This window comes from Mauremys reevesii, linkage group 13 (genome assembly GCF_016161935.1).
Source record: "Mauremys reevesii isolate NIE-2019 linkage group 13, ASM1616193v1, whole genome shotgun sequence".
Lineage (NCBI taxonomy): Eukaryota > Metazoa > Chordata > Testudines > Geoemydidae > Mauremys > Mauremys reevesii.
In genome coordinates, this window is record NC_052635.1 from 48306337 (window position 1) to 48330424 (window position 24088).

Here is a 24088-nt window from a genome sequence, read left to right on the forward strand (position 1 = left end):
GTAGGAGAACACTTCAACCTCCCTGGCCACACAATAGCAGATCTTAAGGTGGCCATCCTGCAGCAAAAAAACTTCAGGACCAGACTTCAAAGAGAAACTGCTGAGCTTCAGTTCATCTGCAAATTTGACACCATCAGCTCAGGATTAAACAAAGACTGTGAATGGCTTGCCAACTACAGAACCAGTTTCTCCTCCCTTGGTTTTCACACCTCAACTGCTAGAACAGGGCCTCATCCTCCCTGATTGAACTAACTAACTTAAAATCTACCTTTTATAGTCAATACATTTGTTTAATTGTTTATATTTACCAGTGAATTTGTATGAGGTGTGGGGCAAATCTGCTCAGGTTTGCAAAGGCTGGTGTATGTCCACTCTCCAGCTAATAAATGTGCATTGCCCAGCTTGAGCAGTGCAAGATGGTATATTCCTGAGGTACAGTGCTGGGGGGATTTGGCTCTGGTACCTTTCTCTGTGTGATCCATGAGTGGCTCTGGGAGCATTCATGCAATAGAGCCGGGTGTGAGGCTCCACATGCTGTTGTGCTGAGTGATCACAGCCCCTGGAGGGGTTTGCTGCTGGTCACTAGCAAGGCCTTGTGAGGGGCAGCCCAGGCTGGAGACAGTTCAGGGGGCACAGTGGTCCCCCAGTCCCAGGCTGCACCCCGGGGATGCTGTCCCAGCATGGACACCAAGAAGAGATTTCAGTATTCCCGTTCTATCAGTGACTCGCAGTGGCTATCCTCAAGCTGTATTTCCCCAAAGCACAGAACTGCTATTGGGTTGTATCACTGCTGGCGAAACATTTGGCAAAGCACAGGCACACGTACACATCAGGACAATGGCCCTGACAGACTCCAGGGGAACCCCGTTAAACATCCCAATTAACTTAAACGGCTATAAATCCAATAACTCACCTGCCCAATGATGCAAAACATAGAAAATTGGACTTATGGAAATAGCGGATTTAAAAAAAAAATAACTCTATAAAAATCATCTCTGGACTCTCATCTCTCTCTGTCCCTCATTTCCGCTGACCAATAATGATCTAGAATTATGTGAACAAGGAGCCCAGTAACTGCCACTCCCCTTCCCCCAGAAGACAGAACTCTGCTTCACTTTACAATATAAATAATAATTAAGAACCTAGCCCTTTTGTAGGGTTTGCAATACACTGGCTAATCCTCACAGTACACCCATGAGGTAGGTAGCCAGGAATTGTCCACAGACTGAAGAGGAAGAAACTGAGACAAAGATTAAGTGACTTTCCCAAACGCACAAATCAAATCAGTGGCACAGCCAGCAGACCCAGGTCTCCCTACTCCAAATCGCACAGCTTGGCATAGTGATTAAGGTTCCTGGATAAAGGGAATGAGGCAATCGTTATTTCCTCCTGGGAATAAGATTCCCAAACAGCCTCAAATCTATCATCAGAGTGTCTCACCAGATCCCTCTCTCCAGTTTTATTATGCAAATCCAAGGAACAATGTAAAAGAGCATCTCTTCCTCACCATCATCTATGAAAACAAGGAACACGTATATAAATAGCTAATGGAACCTGAATTAGCCAACCTTCGTATAAATCATAACTAGCCCTGGCATTGATGTGTTGGCGGGCAAGTAAGCATCCTCCCCACATCAGAGACAAACAGCTAGGAAAGCAGCAGCCACACCAGGCCTGCATTTCTTGTTTTGTTTTAGCGTCTCCCTCTCCCAGTCCTGTTGTATTCAAGATGCAGAGCTCATCTCAACAGCTATTACAGCCCAAACATGCCTTCCAGGAGCTGTCTTGCCAAGCCATTGCCTTCATTAATATAATGTTATCAAATTTCTAATGCTGGTGCTCTAAAGCAAATGTACTGTTACCAGCTCACTACTGGCACATTTTTCAGGAGGAAAACAGCTGCTTGTTGAATCTGTCGCTTTTCTTCCCAGCCATCCAGACTCCCTCTCAAACACAAACAAGTGCCGACTCCCCCCTACCCGGCTGCTTTTCAGCATTGCTATTCTGACCATGGTAAATACTCTACCCTGACTACAGATGGCTGATGTTAGTTCAGTACGGGGTCTGAGCCAGTAGGAGGTAACGTAACACAGTCTTGGAGGGGTCATGGTATTCTCCAAATCAAATTGAAAGAATGTGAAGCGCAATTAGATAAAGACAAAAACCAACAGCAAAAAATGTGTAAATACATCAGAAATAGGAAACCTGCCAACCAACCAGTGGGGCCACTGGCTAATCGAAGGGCTGAAGGAGCACTCAAGGAAGACAAGCCCATTGTGGAGATGCTAAATGAATTCTTTGCACTGGTCTTCACTGCAGAGGTTGTGGGGGAGACACCCCCCCCCCCGACCCGAGTGATTCTTTTTAGGCGACAAATCTGAGGAACTGTCCAAAACTGAAGTGTCAGTAGAGGTGGTTTTGGAACAAATTGACACATTAAACAGTAATAAACCATAGGACCAGAGGGTAGTCACTCAAGAGTTCTGAAGGAAATCAAATATGAAATTGCAAAACTATTAACTATGGTATGTAACCTATCACTTTAGCAAGCCTCTGTACCAGATGATTGGAGGGTAGTTAATGTAACACAGATTTTAAAAAAAAAGTCTCCAGAAGCAATTACAGGCCAGTAAGCCTAACTTCAGTACCAGGCAAATTGATTGAAATTACAGTAAAGAACAGACACATCATTAAACACAATCTGTTAGGGAAGAGAGTCAACATGGCTTCTGTAAGGGGAAAATCATGCCTCACCAATCTATTAAAATTATTTGAGGGTGTCAACAAACACATGGACAAGGGTGACCCAGTGGATATAGTGCACCTGGACATTCAGAAAGCCTTTGACAAGGTCCTTCACCAAAGGCTCATAAGCAAAGTAAGCTATCATGGGATAAGAGGTAAAGTCCTCTCCTGGATCAGCAACTGGTTAGAAACAGGAACAAATGGTAGGAATAAATGGTCAGTGTTCATGTGGAGAGAGGAAAAGAGCAGGGTCTTCCAAAGATCTGTATTGGGATCAGTACTGTTCAACATATTCATAAGTGATCTGGAAAAGGGGTAAACTGTGAGGTAACAACATTTGCAGATGACACAAAATGACTCAAAATAGTTAAGCCCACAGCAGATTGCAAAGAGCTACAAAGGGATCTCACTAAACTGGGTGACTGAGCAACGAAATGGCAGATGAAATTCAATATTGATAAATGCAAAGTAATGCACATTGGAAAACAATCTCAACTACACATACAAAATAATGGGGTCTAAATTAACTGTTACTACTCAAGGAACAGTTCTTGGAGTCAGCACAGATAGCTCTCTGAAAACATCCGCTCAATTTGCATCAGCAGACAAAAAAGCCAACAATGTTAGGAAGCATTAGGAAAAGGATAGATAATAATGCAGAAAATATCATAATGCCACTAGATAAATCCATGGCAGCCCACACCTTGAATACAGCATGCAGTTTTAGTTGCTCCATCTCAAAAAAGATATGTTAGAAATGGAACAAGTACAGAGAAGTGCAACAAAAATGATTAGGGGTATGGAACAGCTTGCGTATGAGGAGAGATTAAAAGGAGACGACTAAGGGGAGATATGCTAGAGGCCTATAAAATCATAAATGATATGGAGAAAGAAATAGGGAAGGCTTATTTACCCCTTTGTGTAGCACAAGAACTAGGGGTCACACAACTAAATTAATCAGCAGCAGGTTTAAAGCAAGCAAAAGCAACTACTTCTTCATATAATGCACAGTCAACCTGTGGAACTCATTGGCAAAGGATGTTGTGAAGGCTGAATTATAACCAGGTTCAAAAAAGAATTAGATAAGTTCACGGAGGACAGGTCCATCAATGACTGTTAGCCAGGGTGCCTAAATCTCCAACTGCCAGAAGCTGGGACTGGACAATGGGATGGATCACTCAAAATAAGAGTTACCTATTTAAGATCCACTCATACTCCTCACTGTTTTTGCCAACCATTTGAATTGCTCCCCCCCCGGAAAGTTCAGCTAGGAAATCTCTGGTACAAAGCCCAAGTATCATTGTCAGTATTTACAGTTCTCCCCCAGCAGCAGGAGGAGATTGGGCCAGACCCAGCTCAGGTTGCAGGGTCCCGGCGTACTCCAGTGAAGCATTCTGTAAAGCAGAGTCTCCCAGAGGAAAAAGGAAACAAAGAGAGGAACTTTAGCTGCTACTAGTTTATTTCTGCAATGCCTGATGTTCATTGAGTCACACTTCAATGCTCAGAGCCCTGAAAACACTGCTTTTGAGGTGACATTTGTAGTTGCCTCATTACTCTTTTCAAAAGAGTTTTGCATCAAAGAGACAGATCTTCAAACAGCAGACACATGTACACATATACAATAACTTATTAACAGCCACACAGGAAATGGAACCACTATGAGCTGCTGGTACTGAAATAAGCAAAGCAGCTGTGTGAACAGCTAACACTGCACCAAGGTGACTGCACAAGCTGTCGTGCATTTTATGCTGCTGGGGAGTAATGAAAGGGCTGGTGTTCTATTCATAAACCCAAGTGGGCTTTTCAGAAATTTACTTTCCCATTCCACCTCGCACTGTAACAGGACAGATCTGGCTGAGTCCTACCTTCGTGTTCCTTTTCAGTTGTTCCAATTTTTTTCATCTTCTTTGGAGACTTCATGAAGAGTGGGAAGATAGTCCTCAGACCCAGGATGTCAACAAACTTGTGACAGTTGTCTGTGCCCTCGGGTCCAATCATGGCATGGTCCAGTACCTTCAGAGCACTGCTGCGAGAGATCTTTTTTTCTCTGTGAAAAGAAAATACCCGTGTTCAGAATCGGAGTGATGCACAGAGCTATGGAGTAAAGCTTCATTTATAGAAGTCTGAAGAGACAGTGTGAAAAGGCAAAATTAACATGGCAAAACCAAGTGAGAAGAGTCTATACACAAATTCCTCTAAGTGTCTTGTTTTGCGATAAGCAGAAGTGTTAGCTCCCTGGATCTCTCCCTTTCAAATCAACAATGAGGGCAAAATAGCCTTCATGCTCTTCTGCTACAACAAGAGCGGTCTACCTCCAGATTGTCTTACAAGAGGCCACACAAAGAGCATGGTGTGCAGCACACGGAACCAGGTACTGTTACACCGTAAGGACCAGGATTCAAATTTAGTGTGAGGTCAGCTGAGAGGACATGAGTAGAGTAACCTCCGTTGGGTTCCTGCTGGACAAGAGTCCATATCATGAAAGCAAGGAAGGGTTCCTGGTGACGTTCACAAAACCACCACTAAACCTGCCACATTCAGAGGCAAATGGAGAAGGCACCTCTTTGTGCAGGCTTTCCCACAGCAGTATGCTTGTTTTCACAGCCCCATCCACAGGCTGGCCGACGGAGGGGGCAAAGGGGGCAATTGCCCAGGGGCCCTGGCGATTTAAAAGGACCCAGGGGCCCCCGGCTGCTGCCGGCAGCACAGCAGCACTAAGGCAGGCTTCCTGCCCTCCCTCGCTCCGCGCCGCTCTCAGAACCAGCGGGAAAGCCCTGCGGCCCTGGTGTTTTCATGCACTGCCCCCGCCCCGAGCACTGACTCCGCAGCTCCCATTGGCCAGGAACTTCAGTCAATGGGAACTGCAGGGGCACGTGGAGACCTCCTGGGGTCCCCACCTAGGATCTGCTGCCAGAGGGATGTGCCGATCTCTTTCGGGAGCCACCCAAGGTAAGCGCTGACCCCCGGACTCCCTCCTGCACCCCAACACCCCCTGCCCCATCCCAGAACCCACACCCAAACTCCCTCCCAGAGCCCACCCCACACACCCAAACTCCTTCCTGGAGCCTGCACCCCAAAACCCTGCCCCGGCCTGGTGAAAGTGAGTGAGGGTGGGGAAGAGCGAGCAACGGAGGGAGGGGGGATGGAGTGAGCAGAGGCGGGGCCTCGGAGAAGGGGTGGGATGGGGGTGGGGGCTCAGTGAAGGGGCAGGGCAAGTGTCTTTGGGTTTGCACGATTAGACAGTTGGCAACCCTACCGGGCGGGCATGGGGAAGCCCTGGCTGTGCCAGAACAGCGTGCCCAGCAGTGCAGCCTGCAGCTCGCTTGACACCAGCCCGCACAGGTGCAGCGCTGCCCAAATGTCAGGCGGAGCGTGGACACAGCTTGCGCGTGCGTGGGGACCCACTGACTGTTCTGCCCTGGGGCCCAGAATTGCTGTCAGCGGGCCTGCCCGTTCATCTGAAAAGACCATCGACCTGCTTCTTGGTGGCAGGGAAGAAAGAGAGAAAGAAACTGATTAACTATAGGGAGGTTCTCAGATACGCTAGAGATGAGGACCATAGGAATACCGGGAGAGATAGATGTACCACAACTGCACTTATAGGGTATCGAAAAATAAACTGCCTGGCACAAATTGACCCCAAAAAATAACAGAACTGTTAAATATATTTTCTATGCAGAGTAATATTTAATAAGAGTCCAGTCCTCAAAGTGTTATGCTAGGCACCTTAGAATGTCCCCCACAAGGTTATAAACCGACCTCTCTCTTAGCAATGAAGGAGGCTTGAAAACTCTTAATACGTGCTGCACTCACCTGAGCTGGGAATCTGGCTCTCGCTATGATGAGATGTAAACATTTTATTAAGATGATGTTTAAAAAAAAAGTGAACGGTACAGAGTTTAAGCAAAGAAGTTTCTGGTTATCAGGGAATAAGGTACAAGATTACTAAAGGCATGTTTCGGTGCCTGCATCTAGTATGTTCTGTTCATGCTAATCACCATGGAAACAGTTCAGAGCAGGAACCATAACTTGGGAGAAACTTCTGTTTCTTGGGGTACCACACACAGACCAAGTCAGCATTTAAATAATTAAAGAATAAACTTGACGTTTCCCCCACAAGAGGTAGTGGAATCAATAATCACTATCATTCCATAAAGCAACTTTTTTGGCTAAAGCGGAATCAAGAGTCTTTACCACATATGCCAAGTTCCCAGTTTGGCCTTTCTATGACCACAGTTAACAACATCAATAGCAATGAACACACTACATCTTTTCCTGTTAGGGTGATGTCAAATGTAGCAGAGAAAACTCAGTCCCCTGAAATCATGTCTTGGAGGGAAACAGAGGGATTTTCAGCTATTTGGCCTTAACAAGAATTTATAATTTTAATATTTGCAATTCACATTGTAGGCAGGTACCTCAGAAGTAGTATTTTAAATTCTATGCATCTCACATCAGCAACATAATTGACCATAATAGATTTGAGACATTTAACAAAATCTGTGAAACATGAACTGCAAAAGGCGCCATGGAAACGTTTAGCTAGCAGGCCAAGTGGATCAGATGAACACACGCAGGGACAACACAACCGGAAGACAAAAGAATCCATGCAGCCCCTTCCAGCCCATGCTGCAGAACACTGAGGGGCTGGCAAGAATGCATACTCAGGGCCCAAGTCTGCATCCCCATCATACCCCAAACCACAATGAAACCTGACAACGCAGGATCAAGCCCTTAATTGGTAAAAATTTTCACTGCTCTTAACAGGCACATACAAACAGAGCAGACCACTAGTCCATCTAGTACAGTGGCCCCCAACATGGTGCCCGTCATCAAGAGGTGTCGCTGCCGAAATGCCACCGAAAATCAGCACTTCGGCGGAGACGCCTCTTGACGTTGCCGCTTCTCGACGGCATTTCGGTGGATGCTTGTCCACCAGCCACGGTCCTCGCTGGCTCGTTGTCCGGCGCCTGCCAGACGAAAAAGGTTGGGGACCACTGATCTAGTATATTATCCTCTCTCTGACAGCAGCCAGGATCAGATGCTTCAGAGAAAGGTGCAAGAAACCCCATAGCGGATAATTACAGAAGAGTATGTCTACAGTGGAAGCTTCTTCCTAACCTCTATGAATTAGTGGTTATCTTATGCCTGAAGCATGAAAGTATATAGCCCATCTAAAAAAAGTTACCCTGCCTAGTGTAACTGTGGATGTTTTCAATATCCATTAAATGTTCTTATATATTCTGCTAAGACCTGGGCCTTACTCATGCTAGTTATGCATTAAATTAAAAATATATAAATTGAGATATGGGGGTTCAACCTTTTCCCTGCCCTATCTGTTACCTGCACACCCTTCCCACCTCAAACTCTCCCTTGCACTCTGGGTCAAAGTAACAAAAAGCTAAAAAATAAAGTCCTTTTTTTGGCTGAATAGCCTAAGAAACATTTTCAGAGGGAAGTAATTGCCTATTGATCAGCATTTAGGCAGGTTGCACAGAGCTATCTCTGGAATATTCATTGGATTTAAGTTCAGGCTTTTAGAGATCAATAGCTGTTTGACTGGACTGTCTAGGGTTGATTTTATTTGAAATATTTATTCTACTGGAGGGCAAGTAGTTTATCTTAGTCTCATCTGGGTTTGTTGAAGTATCTTTTAGCTGAGCACTAATTCAAACACAAGCAGACGTGCAGCCCACCAAATAGAGAGTGAGCTCAGGTTAAAAGAAGGACTAACGCACTACAATGCAGAGTCTCCCCATTGCACATAGCACCCTGTGGTTTATTCCTTTGCTGCTGTTCAACATAAGAGAAGTATCCTTTGTAAAGTCTATTTCTTTAAAAGGATTGTTGCCAAGGTTTTCCAGACCCCACATTAGCATAAATGTAAAGCCAATTATTATAAACCCTGTCTCTATACATCATCCTCTCTCTTATAAGCAGGGTTTTCTAGTGTCATTCAGTTCATCCCAATCCATCGCATCCCAGTCATGCATCTCTCCCATTACATTACACAGAGGTCAGAGTACACGTTGTGCAAAGACGACACCCCCCCCCCTCCACCCCCACCCGAGCTGTAGTGTTATTTTTAATGGCAGCACTTACTGTCAGAGTAACAATCAACCTCCTGTGCACACCGCTTACGGACAAAGGCACTGTATGCATCTACCAGGGCCACTGCATGTGCTTCACATTTCTCCTTTCTAAAAGGTTTTCATGCTTCAAATTTGTATTTTCCCCGTATACATCAAGAGAAATAAATAATCATGGTTTTTGTAAAGGGAAATCATGTATCACCAATCTACTAGAATTCTTGGGGGGAGGGGGGGGGGTGTCAAGCAGCATGTGGACAAGGGGGATCCAGTGAGTATGTTGTATACTAGTCACTTTGAGAATCATAGAACTGGAAGGGACCGAGAGGTCATCTAGTCCAGTCCCCTGCTACTCAAGGCAGGACTAAGTATTATCTAGACCATTCCTGACAGGTGTTTGTCCAACTTGCTCTTAAAAATCTCCAGTGATGGAGACTCCACAACCTCCCAAGGCAATTTATTCCAGTGCTTAACCACCCTGTTAATAAGTTAGTAAGTTTTTCCTAATGTCCAACCTAAACCTCCCTTGCTGCAATTTAAGCCCATTGCTTCTTGTCCTATCCTCAGCGGTTAAGAAACAGTACAGCATGCTTGATGGACTAATGGACAAAGCCTGCGAGGCAAACACTGGGTAAAATGTCTATGCTTAATGAAAAAAGATTCAGCAAGGAGACTAATTCTGAGCTTTGAAGGGATCGTTGGGAACACCAGGACTAGTAAACAGATGAGAATGTTAAGAGCCATGAAAGATGCACCTTGAAAGGACTATAGACAGGCTCTGTGGAGCTGTGCACATGCAGACGCATTTGTCAGATTTTGTGCCTTGTACTGCTCACATATCCTTGTTTGTGCTGCACAGTCAAAGAGGCTTTTGCACAGGTTAAGCAAAGCCACAGTGAATTTCTTCAGAATAGAAATGTCTGTCGTTCAAGCAATGGAAATCTCTGTGCACCTGCTGCATTTGTCTGTGTGCATGCCTGCACCTTCAGTTAATAACCAAGATAGATTCACTTTATTCTTGCTACACAACAGAGATCCCTCTCAATATGTCCCTTGAGAACACGGTGGTCGCTTCTCTTCCAAGCCCTAACAGGGTTTTACAGCAAAAGTAATAAGCCTCGTGTCAATGTTTTCAAGGAAGCTGACAACACAATTCCGGTTTTCTCCCTTTGTTGCCTTTTTAAGAGAACTGAACCTTTTTTGGCTCAAGACAGCGCCTGCGATGCCACGCTGCATAAAGTGCTTCCTGGCCTGCAGAAACCTGAACTGTGCTGGAAGAAAGACTAACTGGATGTGACATTTCTAAACCTTCTGTGGTGGCCACCATCTTGCTGATAAATTATCTCATTCGTCAGAGGCAGCCCAGGGCATAATCAAGGCTCCATGCCTGGACACAAGGTGCATTCTCAAGCAATTCTATCTCCTCTAGGTCTCACCTTGTCTCAGATCTCTCTTCTGTCTCCACTGCCCACAATTCAGTCACTCTCAATCCTCTATTCTCCTGCTTCTTCCATAACTGCCTTTTGCAAATCTGTTTATCCCCACCTCTGCAATATCAGCCATCTGCCCCTCTGCTGAAGTGCTCATCCAGGCCTCTATCTCCTCCTGATCTGACTGGTGCAACTCCCATCTCAATGACCCCCCACGCCCCAGACACAGATCACAGACTTCAAGAGCAGAATACTGCCACCCATCTTCCCAGACATACAAAGGGTGATGCCCACCACAGGCGTGTCTTTGAATACCACTGTCGGCTCCCTATTAATTCAGGGCTCAGTTCAAAACTGCCATCATTACTGAAACAGTTGCCTCATGTGCATTGACTATTTCTTGTTTGCTCCCTCCTCTCTTCAGCTACTCTTGCCACTGTCAGCACAAGAACTTTCTCTGCAGTTTCTGCCATATGGAACAGCCTTCCTGTGTCACGCTGCTTTGATTCGCCATGCCTTTTATTTGTAACTTTAACTAGATTGACCCCGTGGAACATTTCAGCATCCATTTAGTTAAGCAGAATAAAGATGCATCATACAGAGGCCCAGTATATAAAGTCTGAAAATCAATTTCTGCTCTGCTTTAATAAGAACATTTGCCCAGTTTTTGTTGAATGTGTCACTTAAAAATACATTAACTGAAGACACTCAGCACTGACTATGGTTTGCTGTTTAATGGGAGCGTAGATGAAGGCTGTGCATAGTCCCCAAGGGAAGTAAGAAAACAAGTTCACACAAGGAGCAAGTTTCCTTTGCTGGTGGATATATAGTCTTAAATCTCAGCATAAGTAACCCAGACCTGTTTTCATTCCTTTGTCGTCCATGGGAATCTCTTGGGTCACTTTATCTGCTAAGCTAACCATTCAGCTGAAGGACACCACACTGTCTGGCAGCTCTGGATAGATGATCTCACTAATGGAGCAGTTACACCAGTGATACAGACCTGCTAACGTGCTTGGAAGCACTAGACAAAGAATGTAACATGTGCCTAGGAAATAGCCAGGAGTCAAGCCACAGAACATTCCTACCTAGCTCTCCTCTCTCCCACACCAGGTGAACGAAAAACGTTAGAACTTGGGACTTGTTAGACCTTGGGCGGGTGTAAGGGGGGGACTACATACACTTAACATTTCTTAAACTTCTTCAAACTTAAGCTAAAAAACACCCCCTGAAAAAAAACAAAACAACAACAAAGGAACCAGCTGCAGGAATATAAAGAGCATGCAGTCAGAAGTCCAGCAACAGAGTGGGGGCAAGCCAGTTAATTGCACCCAATGCAGCATGTATGATTACCTGCCCTATGGGCAGATGGCGTACGTGTGCGTTCGGTGTAAGGCGCTCCTGGCCCTCAGAGACCGTGTACGGGCTTTGGAGACCAGGGTGGCTGAACTGGAGGAGCATTTCAGAGAATGCTACCATAAATATATGGAGCTATACCTATCTCATAGAACTGGAAGGGACCCCGAACGGTCATCGAGTCCAGCCCCCTGCCTTCACTAGCAGGACCGAGTACTGATTTTGCCCCAGATCCCTAAATGGCCCCCTCAACGATTGGACTCACAACCCTGGGTTTAGCAGGCCAGTGCTCAAACCACTGAGCTATTCCTCCCCAGGAGAACCGTATAGTGACTTGCCTGCCTGGTGCGCAGGTTGTGGATCTCTGGGACGATAAGGCCATTACGGAGAAACTAAATGAATTCTTTGCTCTTTGAATTCGGTCTTCACGCTTGAGGATGTGAGGGAGATTCCCAAACCTGACCCATTCTTTTTGGTGACAAATCTGAGGAACTGTCTCAGATTGAGGTATCATTAGAGGAGGTTTTGGAACAAATTGTTAAACTAAACAGTAATAAGTCACCAGGACCAAGTGGTTTTCACCCAAGAGTTCTGAAGGAATTCAAATGTGAAATTGCAGGACTACTAACTGTCGTCTGTAACCTATCATTTAAATCAGCTTCTGTACCAAATGACTGGAGGATAGCTAATGTGACACCAATTTTTAAAAAGGGCTCCAGAGGTGACCCCAGCAATTACAGGCCACTAAACCTAACTTCAGTACCAGGCAAACTGGATGAAACTATAGTAAAGAACAAAATTGTCAGGCATATAGATGAACATAATTTGTTGGGGAATAGTCAACATGGTTTTTATAAAGGGAAATCATGCCTCACCAATCTACTAGAATTCTCTGAGGGGGTCAACAAGTATGTGGACTATGGGGATCCAGTGGATATAGTGTACAGTAACTCATCGCTTAACGTTGTAGTTATGTTCCTGAAAAATGCTACTTTAAGCAAAACAATGTTAAGCGAATCCAATTTCCCCATAAGAATTTTTGTAAATGGGGGGGTTAGGTTCCAGGGAAATTTTTTTCTCCAGACAAAAGACTATTACACACACACATGCAAAAGACTATTACACACACACATGCACGTGTGTGTAAAAGTTTTAAACAAGTTAATACTGTACACAGCAATGATGATTGTGAAGCTTGGTTGAGGTGGTGGAATCAGAGGGTGGAGGGGGGGGGAGTGGGAATATTTCCCAGGGAATGCCTTACTGCTAAATGAACTAGCACTTGGCTGAGCCCTCAAGGGTTAACACATTGTTAATGTAGCCTCACACTCTACAAGGCAGCATGAATGGAGGGAGGGGAGACAGCATGGCAGAGAGAAACAGACACACACCTTGTGTGTGAGAGATGTGCATTGCCCCTTTAAGTACGCTGACCTCACTTTAAGTACACTGCCTTTTTTAGTAGATCAGCAAGTTGAGACAGCAGCTGCTAATAGCAAGCTCCCTCCGTCCTGAGCCCTGTCGTGTCCCCCCCCGTGTGTGTCATCAGCATGGACACTTGTCCTCCAGAATGGTGGTTGAAACATGAAGGGACCATATGAATCTTTAGCGCATCTGGCACATAAATACCTTGCAACGCCAGCTACAAAAGTGCCATGCAAATGCCTGTTCTCACTTTCCGGTGACATTGTAAACAAGAAGAAGGCAGCATTATCTCCTGCAAATGTAAACAAACTTGTTTGTCTGAGCGATTGCCTAAACAAGAAGCAGGACTGAGTGGACTTGTAGACTCTAAAGTTTTACATTGATTTGTTTTTTAATGCAATTTTTTTCTTTACATAATTTTACGTTTGTAAGTTCAACTTTCATGATAAAGAGATTGCACTACAGTACTTGTGTTAGGTGAACTGAAAAATATTTCTTTGTTTTTTTACAGTGCAAATATTTGTAATCAAAAATAAATAAAGTGAGCACTGTACACTGTAAAATATTTAAATAAACGATATTCTATTATTGTTTAATTGCATGATTAATCACGATTAATTTTTTAATCGCTTGACAGCCCTAAAAAAAAAAAACCCATACCAAAAAGGTGTTAAGAAACATGCATTAGAAATGGGAATCAAAGGACATGTCCGCGCACAGAAAGAGTGAACTGAGTATGTTCAAGTTCTTTCATATCCTTTAAGAGAGAAGTAATTATTTTACTGTTAGTGAGAGGGTCGGACTCCCAGCCCATAGAAAGTGGAACAGAACAGACAGCACAGATGACAGCAATAAAAGCTCCCACTCGGTGCCTTTAACCTTGACCTACAGGAACCACTTTTAGCGAGCGGTGAGTAGTTTGCTCTCCAGGCCCAGCTAGTCACTGCTCCCTCTGAAACGTGCAACAAGGAGACAAATCAATGCCACGTGTGATGGTGGTTTGGGGACGTGAACATCTGTCTACTAGAAGGAATCAGGCAGAACACCAACTCCTGTTGCCAGGTCAAACAGCCAGGCGACAATGACTTCTGGCTGCTGCTGACCTGCACTGGATTTGAATAGTTCAAGGCTTCGCCCCACAAGCAATCCAGTCCCCTTTATCATTGACTAACGTGCAAATCCAGAGCCCTGCTCAAGCTTTGATAAGTCCTACTTTTCCCCTTTCACCACTTTGGGTGAGGAGCCATATTTCCAAAACTGCAACTCCTTTCACAGACTGAAGCAACAACACAGATGTTGATGGTGGTTTAATTGTGCTTTGCCCTTCATTGCTCCTTTATGGCCACTAAAAAAAGAAAAGTGTCAAGGGAAAAATTTTCCCCTCGTCATAGCATTCCAGCTAGGATCCTGGTGAAGAAGATGGTAAACATCGCAGTCCAAAAAAGGGAAAAAAGCCATTAAAAATCCAAATGGTAATTCCTACCCACGTGGCACAAGTACTCCAGATATTTAGTTCCGCAAGACTAGCTTAGCCACTTAGCATTAGAAACAACCTAGAGGCAGGGGGAGGCTTCCCCCTTGTCCTTGGCGTTGGAGCTTTTTTTAATTAGCCTTAAGAAAACACAGTGTTCCTATCTGAACAATCCACGTTTCTGGATATTTATTCAGCTCCCCACTGCTGCACATTACCCAGCCATACACTGCAGGAATACATCATTTCTCATTGGCATTTGCTAGCAGCCTCCACAGGCAGCTCAGCGCACCAGGCAGAATTGGACAGAGAGCCTACTCAACATGCAATTGTGAGGCTTGGGCAGAGCCCGTCAAGTCAGAGCAGATACGCTTCACCAGCAAAGAGGGGAGGAGGAGGAGGACTGGAGAGTTACGGTGTGACACAAAACATGCATGGATAGGAAATGCACATTTATATTCATTTCCCAAAAGCAGTTTCACCTCAGCTTTCACAAAAACACCCTTACCAACCTGGTCAATCAATGTTGCAAGGATAACATCTGGATACAAAGAAAAGCACTCTGTTCAGAGGCCCCCACAACCATAGTCAGTTTTTGTTGGAGTCCAAATTCTTAGTGGGTTAGTGGATTGACTTATAGTGTTCTTTCACCTGGTTTTCCAGGACAGAATTATACTTGCATCTTCCAGCAGCTACTTTATCTCAGTAATGCCTCACTAGGGGAAGTTTCACCCAAAAAAATAAATTTAAAAAAAATCACTTTTTTTGCATAAAATTCAGAACTGGGATTGTTACACAGAACTGTCAGGGATGTGAGATGGATGGAGCATTATATCAGTGAGATATTCAGATGTGAGCGAGGGGACTGGATGGAGAAACAAGCACATTAAGAATCTCTGGCTAGATCAAAGGGGAGTATTGCGTTGGGACAAAGAGGGATCACCCAAAAAGGAATGTGTCCTCCAAACTAGAACCTGGGTTGATTACAGGTGCATTTAGCAACCAGCTGGCAGGGAGACACCACCCAATTTGTCTCACTAGTGGTTGTACTTGTTGACGCTGCTGGACCGAAGAGGCAGAGCATGAGGACGGAGGTGTCTGGACACAAGGTGCATGTGTTGTTCTGGTTAAGTGTGAATGAGATCGAGAAGTCAGAGATGTACCTGAGCATGAGGTTCATCAGCTGTAGCCCCTCCCCTTTCAGGAAGCGATCTCGGTTGGAGCTCAGCATTAGACAGGAACAGAGAGAGTCAAACAGGTTCTCCATCATTTCCTGCTCCTCGGCCGTGCTTGGATTGTGTCGTTTAAACACCTGCATGCCAAAGGCAGCAAAAAAATGTAAGCCCTTACTTGGCTGCATATGAACACTGACATCAAACACAAATTAACATTTTGCAGGGCAAAGCTTCAGAGTTTAACTTGTAAATTACAATTTTGCATAAGCCTGCAACTATGATGGTAGCAACCACCCTCTCGGTGCATTACCCCCCATATCTCTGCGCCTCTCTCATTCCATTTGGCGTGACTGACTGTTATTGCCATGGCCCAAATGGCTGCTAGCAAATGGGATTCGATCGAAAGCACAACAGGAGGGTGTGCTGGAAAAATGGAATCAAGTTGGTTACCTGACCTATAGTGCAATGAGGATACAGCTGATTACCAGAGGCACAACTGCTGCTGACTGTGTGCTCAGATGACCTCTTCTTTGTACTAGTTTGTGTGTACTAACGAAATCTATGATCACTTCAAATAGCCAACCTACCACCACCCCACTAGCATCCCTCAATAGTCACTTATGCCATTCCTGACCTCCTCCCAACCAGCCTCTGCCCAACAATTCCACATAATTGTTAGTTTTTCCTGATTTTTTTTTCTTCTGCACCCCAAAGACAAGGCCTCCCCTGTTGTCACTAGCCTTTACTCCTGTTTTTTTGCTTAATTTCTTCCTCAACCCTTCTCTGTATGCAAGCCTCAATGACTACGATACTGCTGAACAGACCTTGATAGTGAACACCAGAAGTAGTTGTTGAGTGAAGTAAATATAAGCCTGACCCTAGACCTTACCCACGCATGTCACCATCACTTCAGCGAACAAGAAGTAGTTAAGGATACAAAGCTGAGTAAACCCCCTTAAAAGGGCAAATAGGCAATGCAGTCTAGTGCACTGAGCAGAGGATGCCAGGAGCACCCGAGTTCTAATCCTCACTTTACCTTCAAGTCTTGATGTAGCTTTAGGTAAACCATTAACTTCTGTCGTACCTCAGTACTAACAGCTCTAAAATGGGGACAACCCCCACCTGTCTTGGAGGGTGAGCTCCCGGTGGAAGTTTCCAAAGTACTATGAAAGTGCTGAAGAGTGAGCATTATAATGCAACAATGTATACAAGCTGCCAAGACAGAACAATACCTAGCATCTGTTCCACTCCTGCTACTATTTTTGCTCATCACTATTTTCAACCCCAATCAGTGAGTCTCTCAATGGCAGACCAGAAGCACATGAATTACTCACAGATAACTGCTGAAGCAGCACATCGATCCCATCCAGCTCCCCAAGCAATTCCCTGTTGTCTAGAGGGGAAAAAAAGAGAGGAAAAAATGAAGCTAACTGTCAGATTTTACAGCCGTCTAACACTGATACATCAGCAAACAAAATCAATACAGCTTGACAGAGTACAAAAGCTGCAGAGAGAGAGAGAGAGAAAGCAAGGGGAAGCCAGAGGCAGAAGAGTGCTGTCATGATCTGAAACAAGCCTGGATCCTATCCTAACAGAATATCAATACCAGGGCTGCATCTCACCATCATTATTCTGGAGCAGAATGGCCAGCACCTCACTGCAGTACAGCTTGTTGGCATCAAAAGGCATCTTTGCCTGTTGGAGAAAACAAGGATGAGAAACCCCTCAGGGGCACTGCTCTGGGTGTTTATTTTGATTTAGAGAACGTGCTAAGCAGATCACGCAACACATGAGCAACGATTAAAACAAAACACAAACAGCAATAATCTTATAATCTGATTCAGTGCCAAGAAAAAAAATTAATTCTTCTCACTGATTTAAAAAAAAGCAATCAAATCAACTCTGATCCCTGCCGATATCCTCAGAGGCAAAAGCTTGTGTATGCAAGTATGCCTGGCAGTGGGCTTGGAAGGTCTACAAACATGGCCTGCCACTGGGCGCATACAGGGAGAAATGTGTTAGGACAGATTTTTCATACCCACTTACAGAAATAGAGATTATACATAGGTCTGTACGCACGTATCCTCACCCCAGTGTGAACAACCTATACCCACCTCACCAGGAACTGAATTGGGGTCAACTGAATCACAGTAAAGCTACCCAGTGGCAAACACTGACCTCACACACCCGGACAAAGGCCTGAGATGCATCAAGAAGGGCAGCATGCAAGACTCTGGCACTGCCCCGGCCCACACTGTATCGGGGCTTGGGGCCCAATCCCACACCTTGCACGAACACTGCAGTCACTTGGACACGATGAAAGCGAACAGCCCGGAACTCTTTCTTGGAAGAAAGGCAAGACCCTTGGATGGGATCATGAATCGTGCTCAACCCCCAGTGTTACCTACCAAGCAGTTTCATTGGAGGGAACAGTTACAGACTGGCCAGTAACAGTTCAGAAGCACTAATGTGGGTCAGTTCACTGAAGGCGTTTACAAAACAGGCAGCCTCCTTTAAGGCTTTTACTTTCCACTGCCTGGCCATTAATCTTCCCTTGAACACAGAGAAAAAAGTAGTACACAAAAAGGGTTAGGTTTAAAATAGTGTTTGTCACCAGCCACACTCTGCCTGCCACACACAGCTACCTGCAGCGTCACTAAGGGAGCAGTCACCACGCAAGGTGTCGTCTGCACCAATCATCTCAGTCTGTTGCCACATTAGAGAGAACAAAAGACTAATATCTGGTGCCAATAACGAACAGGAGGACGCACCAAGGGGCACCAATGTACTGTTTCCACTAAGCCTTTTCCCCAGAAAGATCCCAAAGCGCTCTACAGACTGCAGCTCTTCATACCAATCGTCTGCCAGCTCTGGAGATGGAGCATGGCAGCCATTCTGGGCCATCTGTAAGAGTAACCAATGAAATCGGGGCATTCCTCCTCCCTGGTGAGCCAGGCCCTAGGAAATAACAGTCTGTGTCTGACCCACACTCCTGGGTGATACACACACTACACACTAGCAACCCAATACAATTTTTATGAGGAAGTAAATATAACTTCTCCCCTTGAGGGCGTTAACGTCTCCCCTTGAGGGCGTTTTGATGGCCAGAATGCAAGTAACTAAGTTAGAAACCAGAGTTCACATATCTTTACTCTTGTGAAAGAGCCAGGTCTCTTTAGAGATCTCTGGCCAGAGCCTTTGTCCAACATCTCCTCCTGAGGATGGGACCTCCAGCAGCAGAGCCCTTACCACATATTGAGGCACTGGCCTAACACTCTTCTCCTGGAACCGGCACTATCTACTAACTAACCAACGCCACTTCTTGGGAAAAACAAGATTCTGCTTGCAGGTGCTGACTGGACGAAGACTTCCTATGCTTATCCCAGCCCACGACGTGGTCCTGGACCAGCACGTCTGTTCGCATGCAAAGGGATAACGCACTTGGCTCAAAAGAAGCCTGAATGCGTTCGGGGAATAAATCAGCAGGATGCTCTCGAGGTCTGTGATGCAACTGAACAGACTGAGGGCTCGCTCACTGACACAAAACAGGGAACCAAAGCCCACACAAAGCAAGGAAGGTATTTCCCATCCAACACTGAAGCAATGGGAGGGGGCAGGCGTGTGTCTGCGGGGGCAGAAACGGTCAAATCAGCCAAGTATTGCCAAAAGCAAAGGTCACTGAATGAAATTTCATTAGCATGCACCTTCCCCCAGTGACAGCTGTAAACAAAAGCAAACACTGCCTGACCACATTGCACTTACGCCCCGCAGAAATTAAAACATGTCAGAATGAAGACAATGCCTGCCTTCAGCACCAGGCTCGCCAGCCTGTCAGTGGTCACGTCTGGCTGCACTAACCAGGGGAATCCAAGTGGTGATTATTTTGCTTTCCTAAGTTTCTAAGTCTTTCAGCTGTCAGAGTAATTACATAGCAGAGAGGAGGTCTGCATTTAGTACATACCTGCCTGGAATACAATTAGCTTTACTTTTTTTTTGTTTTGTTTTTAGCCAAAAGAAACATAATTATGTTACCACCTGCAGTCAGAAATTATAGGTTACTTCTGCTAACAACTACGTACGGGACACAGAGGAACATTTGCAGACTTATACAATTGGTGGAATATATTTTGTGGTTCAGTTGCCTTTTGACTACTAAGGTGTTCTGGGGTGGAGGGGAGAGAGGAGGGGGTTCTCCACTGCTAGAGGTGCTAATTTTCGAACAACACAAAGGCAAGGACTTGACCACTAGCACATCCTCAGCATATGAATAGAGCTGTTAACTTACTCGCTGCAGCAGCACCCCCCACAACCCCCTTTTTAAGGGAGACTCACCTGCTATTTCATACAGGATGTTTTCATGCACTCGCCATTGTTTTCAATAGACTCTTCAAGGTTAACAACATCTCAGCATTTTCCTTGTGGGCATCCAAGCACTGAACCCTTCTTAAACTTACCCCAGCCCAAGGTGGGTCTTGGCCAAACACTCCTTGGCATGCAAAGGATTAAGTACTTGGCTCTTCTTTTGACGTATTTATTTCCCCTTCCTACCCCGTACTGGTATTTATTTTTTTTTGCAGAAGCAGCCAACCAGGCTGCCTTTTCTTTACTTGTCCACCAGCATTACCAGGAGGAACACGCGTGACTCAGAAGACAAGTGCTTGCTAGTGCATAACGAGAGTGGAGAACATTAACATGTGGTACCAATGGTCTGGGCTTATTTATTGGCAACAGTGTAATCAAAACAAAACACAGATCCTTCTGATTCAGAGAACATTCCCCACCACATCCTAATAGTTGCACACAAGGGAGTGTGGAGCCTTAACAAGTGAAAATTACTAACATAGGCCCCGATCCTGCAACTGCAGACACAAGGGTGGACTACACCACCCATGTAGAGCCTTGTTGGTATCAATGGGACTTCTTGCAGGCAGAAGGGCTGATCTACATGGGTTCTCATTGCAGGATCAGGGCCATATTTACCAAACAGAACACACGAGAAACAAATAGAAAAGCAAAGTCTCAGAAAACACAAATTATTACAGACACTCTACCAGCCTGAGACTCAAATTGGAACACTTCCCCACAGACTCCCTAAGCCCCATGCACAGGTGCTAGCATACAAAAGCATGTTTTTCCGATTTTTGGTGCTCCACAAAAAAATTCAAGAGGCACATTTTCCAGGCTGGGAGAGGGAAGGCTTGAAATCTATTGCACTCACAGGTGTTGGGAGTGGAAGTGAAGGAGAAATTGAAGGGACTGTGAAATCTGCATTAAATGGAAGAGTCAATACTAGCCCTGGGCCTTTGGTATTTATGCCGGACAGTGCATCAGTTTCCAGGTCACTGGCTTGTTGCTTATTATTGAAGGATGAAAGGGGAATAAACTCACCTTCAGTCTCTTGAGCAACCATTGCATGAGGCCCTGCTGCGCAGCTTCCGTACACATCTCTGGCCGGAACTCTGCCATGTTCTCAACGATCGCTGACAAGAAAGATACAGATCATAGCCTGAGCCCATTTTGTTTCCATTTGTGCTCCAGTCCCCTCCCAAACAGAGGCACCTCTCCCAGCTCCACACTGCTCAGTCAGTTTTAATGTCCTTCCAAGGGCTGCAGTTCTTGTTTCAAAGTTAGAGGTCTTATTTAAGCTACACTAGGTACAGGGCACTGTCTCAATTTTCTCATTTCCACGGTGATCCATCTCCAGACCGTGTGTTACCAGCTCCTGCAGGGGGAGTCTGAAGAAGCTCTGAACTACCTTCCCCTCATCCCTAGCCAGAGTTCCTGCACCATCCCATGCAGCAACTCCCGCTGGGAAAGGCTGAATTACAAACATTAGTTCCCAGAGAGTGATGTGAACAAAACAAAGATTCCTACTTCCAGCCTCACGTTCCTCCAGCTCTCAGGAAGGATGCAGAGCCAGAGAAATGACATCTTTAAATGAGTACCAAAAGTCCCCGACAGCACAGCTTTGAATGTTCTGCAGGTCAAATTTGAACCGGCCACAGAAGTGTGTGTGTGAAAAAAAATGAAATAGAGCCCACCTAATGGATTACTCTAAAGAAAAAGAATTTTTCAGAGAACAGCCTCTCATTCGCTTTAAGCACTGTGCTTACAGAAAACAATAATGAACATTTAAAATAAGCAAACATTGTACCTCAGTTGTTAACAAATTGTGGCCCCCAGAGACACATGTGGATGGTCACAAGGTACGAACACTCCATTTTCATTTGCATGAAGAGACAAACCAAAATATCTATTTATTTTCCTAATATGATTTGTTATGAAGCCATTGCTGTGGTTGCCAAAAGGATACTCCGCGACTCTAAGAGGGGAAGGTGATAACAGAATGGAAGCATTCTGCAAAACAGTCACCACATTGCGCAAAAGTTTGAGGGCCCCTAAGTAAATGTTGTTACAGCAGTAGTTCTCAGCCAGAGGACGTGGACCCTGCAGGTACTCAGAGGTCTTCCATGGGTACATCAACTCATCTACCTGTTTGTCTAGTTTTGCAACAGGCTACAGAAATAGAGATGTGCACGGATTCGCATCCGAGCCGCGAAACACAAATCTGGTCAGCAGATATCCGCAGATATGCAGAGCTGTATACATAGAAAGCACTAGCCAAGTAAGTACAAACTAAAATTTCATACAGATAATGACTTGTTTATACTGCTCTCTATATTAGTGGTTTTCAAACTGCAGGTCGCAACGCAGTACTAGGTTGCAGAATGGAAGGCACTGGGTCATGACGGCGCTGATCAGCATCACCGACCAGGCCATTAAAAGTCCCGTCCGCGGTGCTGCCCATCTAAGGCAGGCTGACGCCGCGCTGCGCCCTGGAAGCGGCCAGCAGCAGGTCTGGCTCCTAGGCAGGGGGACCGTGGGGCAATGTGTGCTGCCCTCACCCCGAGCACCAGCTATGGAGCTGGGGGGTAGTCCCCACAGGTAAGAGCCGCGCGGAGCCACTTGTGTGCCTCTGCCTAGGAGCTGGATCTATGCTGGCCACTTCCGTGGCACAGCATGGTCTGAGGACAGGCAGGAAGCCTGCCTTAGCATCCCTGCTGTGCCGCTGACTGGGAGCTGCCCTAGGTAAGCCCGCACCCAATACCCTGCCCCAGCCCTGAGCCCCCCCAAACCCACAGCACCTTCCTGCACCCCAAATCCCTCATCCCCAGCCCCACCCCAGAGCCTGCGTCCCCAGCCCAACCCTCTGCTCCAGCCCAGATCCCCCTCCTATACCCTGAACCCCTCATCCCCAGCCCCACCCCAGAGCCTGCGCCCCTCCCACAGCCCAGAGTCCTGACCCCCTCCCACAGCCCAACCCTCTGCTCCAGCCCAGATCTCCCTCCTATACCCTGAACCCCTCATTCCCAGCCCCACCCTGCAGCCCTCACCCCCACACTCCAACCCTCTGCTCCAGCCCTGAGCCCCTCCCACACCCCAAACTCCTCATCCTCAGTTCCGCTGGGTCACAGGCATCAATTTTCTTCAACTGGGTCACCAGAAAAAAAGTTTGAAAACCACTGCTACATACTATACACTGAAATGTAAGTACAATATTTATATGCCAAGTGATTTATTTTAGAATGATATGGTAAAAATGAGAAAGTCATTTTTCAGTAATAGTGGCTGTGACACTTCTGTATTTTTATGTCTGATTTTGTAAGCAAGTAGGTTTTAATTGAGGTGAAGCTTGGGGGTACATAAGACAAATCAGCCTCCTGAAAGGGGTACAGTTGTCTGGAAGGGCTGAGAGCTGCTGTGTTATAGGATATATTTCCTAGGCTCTAGATCAGGGGTTCTCAGAACAATTTTTTTGGTGGCCTAAGGGCCTGAAACCCAAAGTCTGCTGAGCACACACACTGGCCCCATGTGTTTCTTGAGGTGCTTCCCGGAGCCCCCAGGAGGCTGCGTGGTGCAGGCTGCTGATCCCCTGCTGGCGGTGCCAGCAAACACCAAAGCAGCCAGGAGGAACAGCTGGGTGCTGCAGGGAGGGGCCACTGCTTTGCCCCCCTTCCCCCATCTCCACCCAGGAGGCTGTTGGGCCGCAGAAAAATCTGCATTTGAAAAACACTGCTCTAGATGGTAACAAATTAATGGCACATTTATTCCTAAGAAACACAGCTGTGATAAATGAAGCTACTCTTTTGGCAGACCACAGAAAAATACATTTAATACTTTAATACATGAAGAGGAGGAAGCCTCTTAAAATAATACAGCTTCCTGTAATGAAGTTATCTATCGAACAGATTTATGCTTTATTACTGGCGAGCTAAATGAAAGCAGTATTACACGAAAGTCATGCAAGGCCTTTTCTGCCCCCTGTGGTAGTTCACAACAGGGACAGACTACATACACCCGCCCCTCTGTTGACTGTGTCAGAAAGAGATACTGTAC

The 24088-nt window shown here is 45.7% G+C and overlaps 1 protein-coding gene across 5 annotated transcripts in view; it reads right to left on the reverse strand.

Moving 5' to 3' along the window:
• The window catches only part of CTNNBL1 (catenin beta like 1), an 86667-nt gene that overhangs the window by 34215 nt on the left and 28364 nt on the right, over positions 1 to 24088 (reverse strand). For all 5 annotated transcript variants that reach the window (XM_039498365.1, XM_039498364.1, XM_039498368.1 and 2 more), the window contains exons 7-11: positions 21080 to 21171; positions 17314 to 17386; positions 17026 to 17084; positions 15680 to 15828; positions 4611 to 4792 (exon numbers count right to left, since the gene is read on the reverse strand). In XM_039498365.1, the coding sequence (XP_039354299.1) occupies positions 4611 to 4792; positions 15680 to 15828; positions 17026 to 17084; positions 17314 to 17386; positions 21080 to 21171 (555 nt within the window). The remainder of the gene's footprint in view (positions 1 to 4610; positions 4793 to 15679; positions 15829 to 17025; positions 17085 to 17313; positions 17387 to 21079; positions 21172 to 24088) is intronic.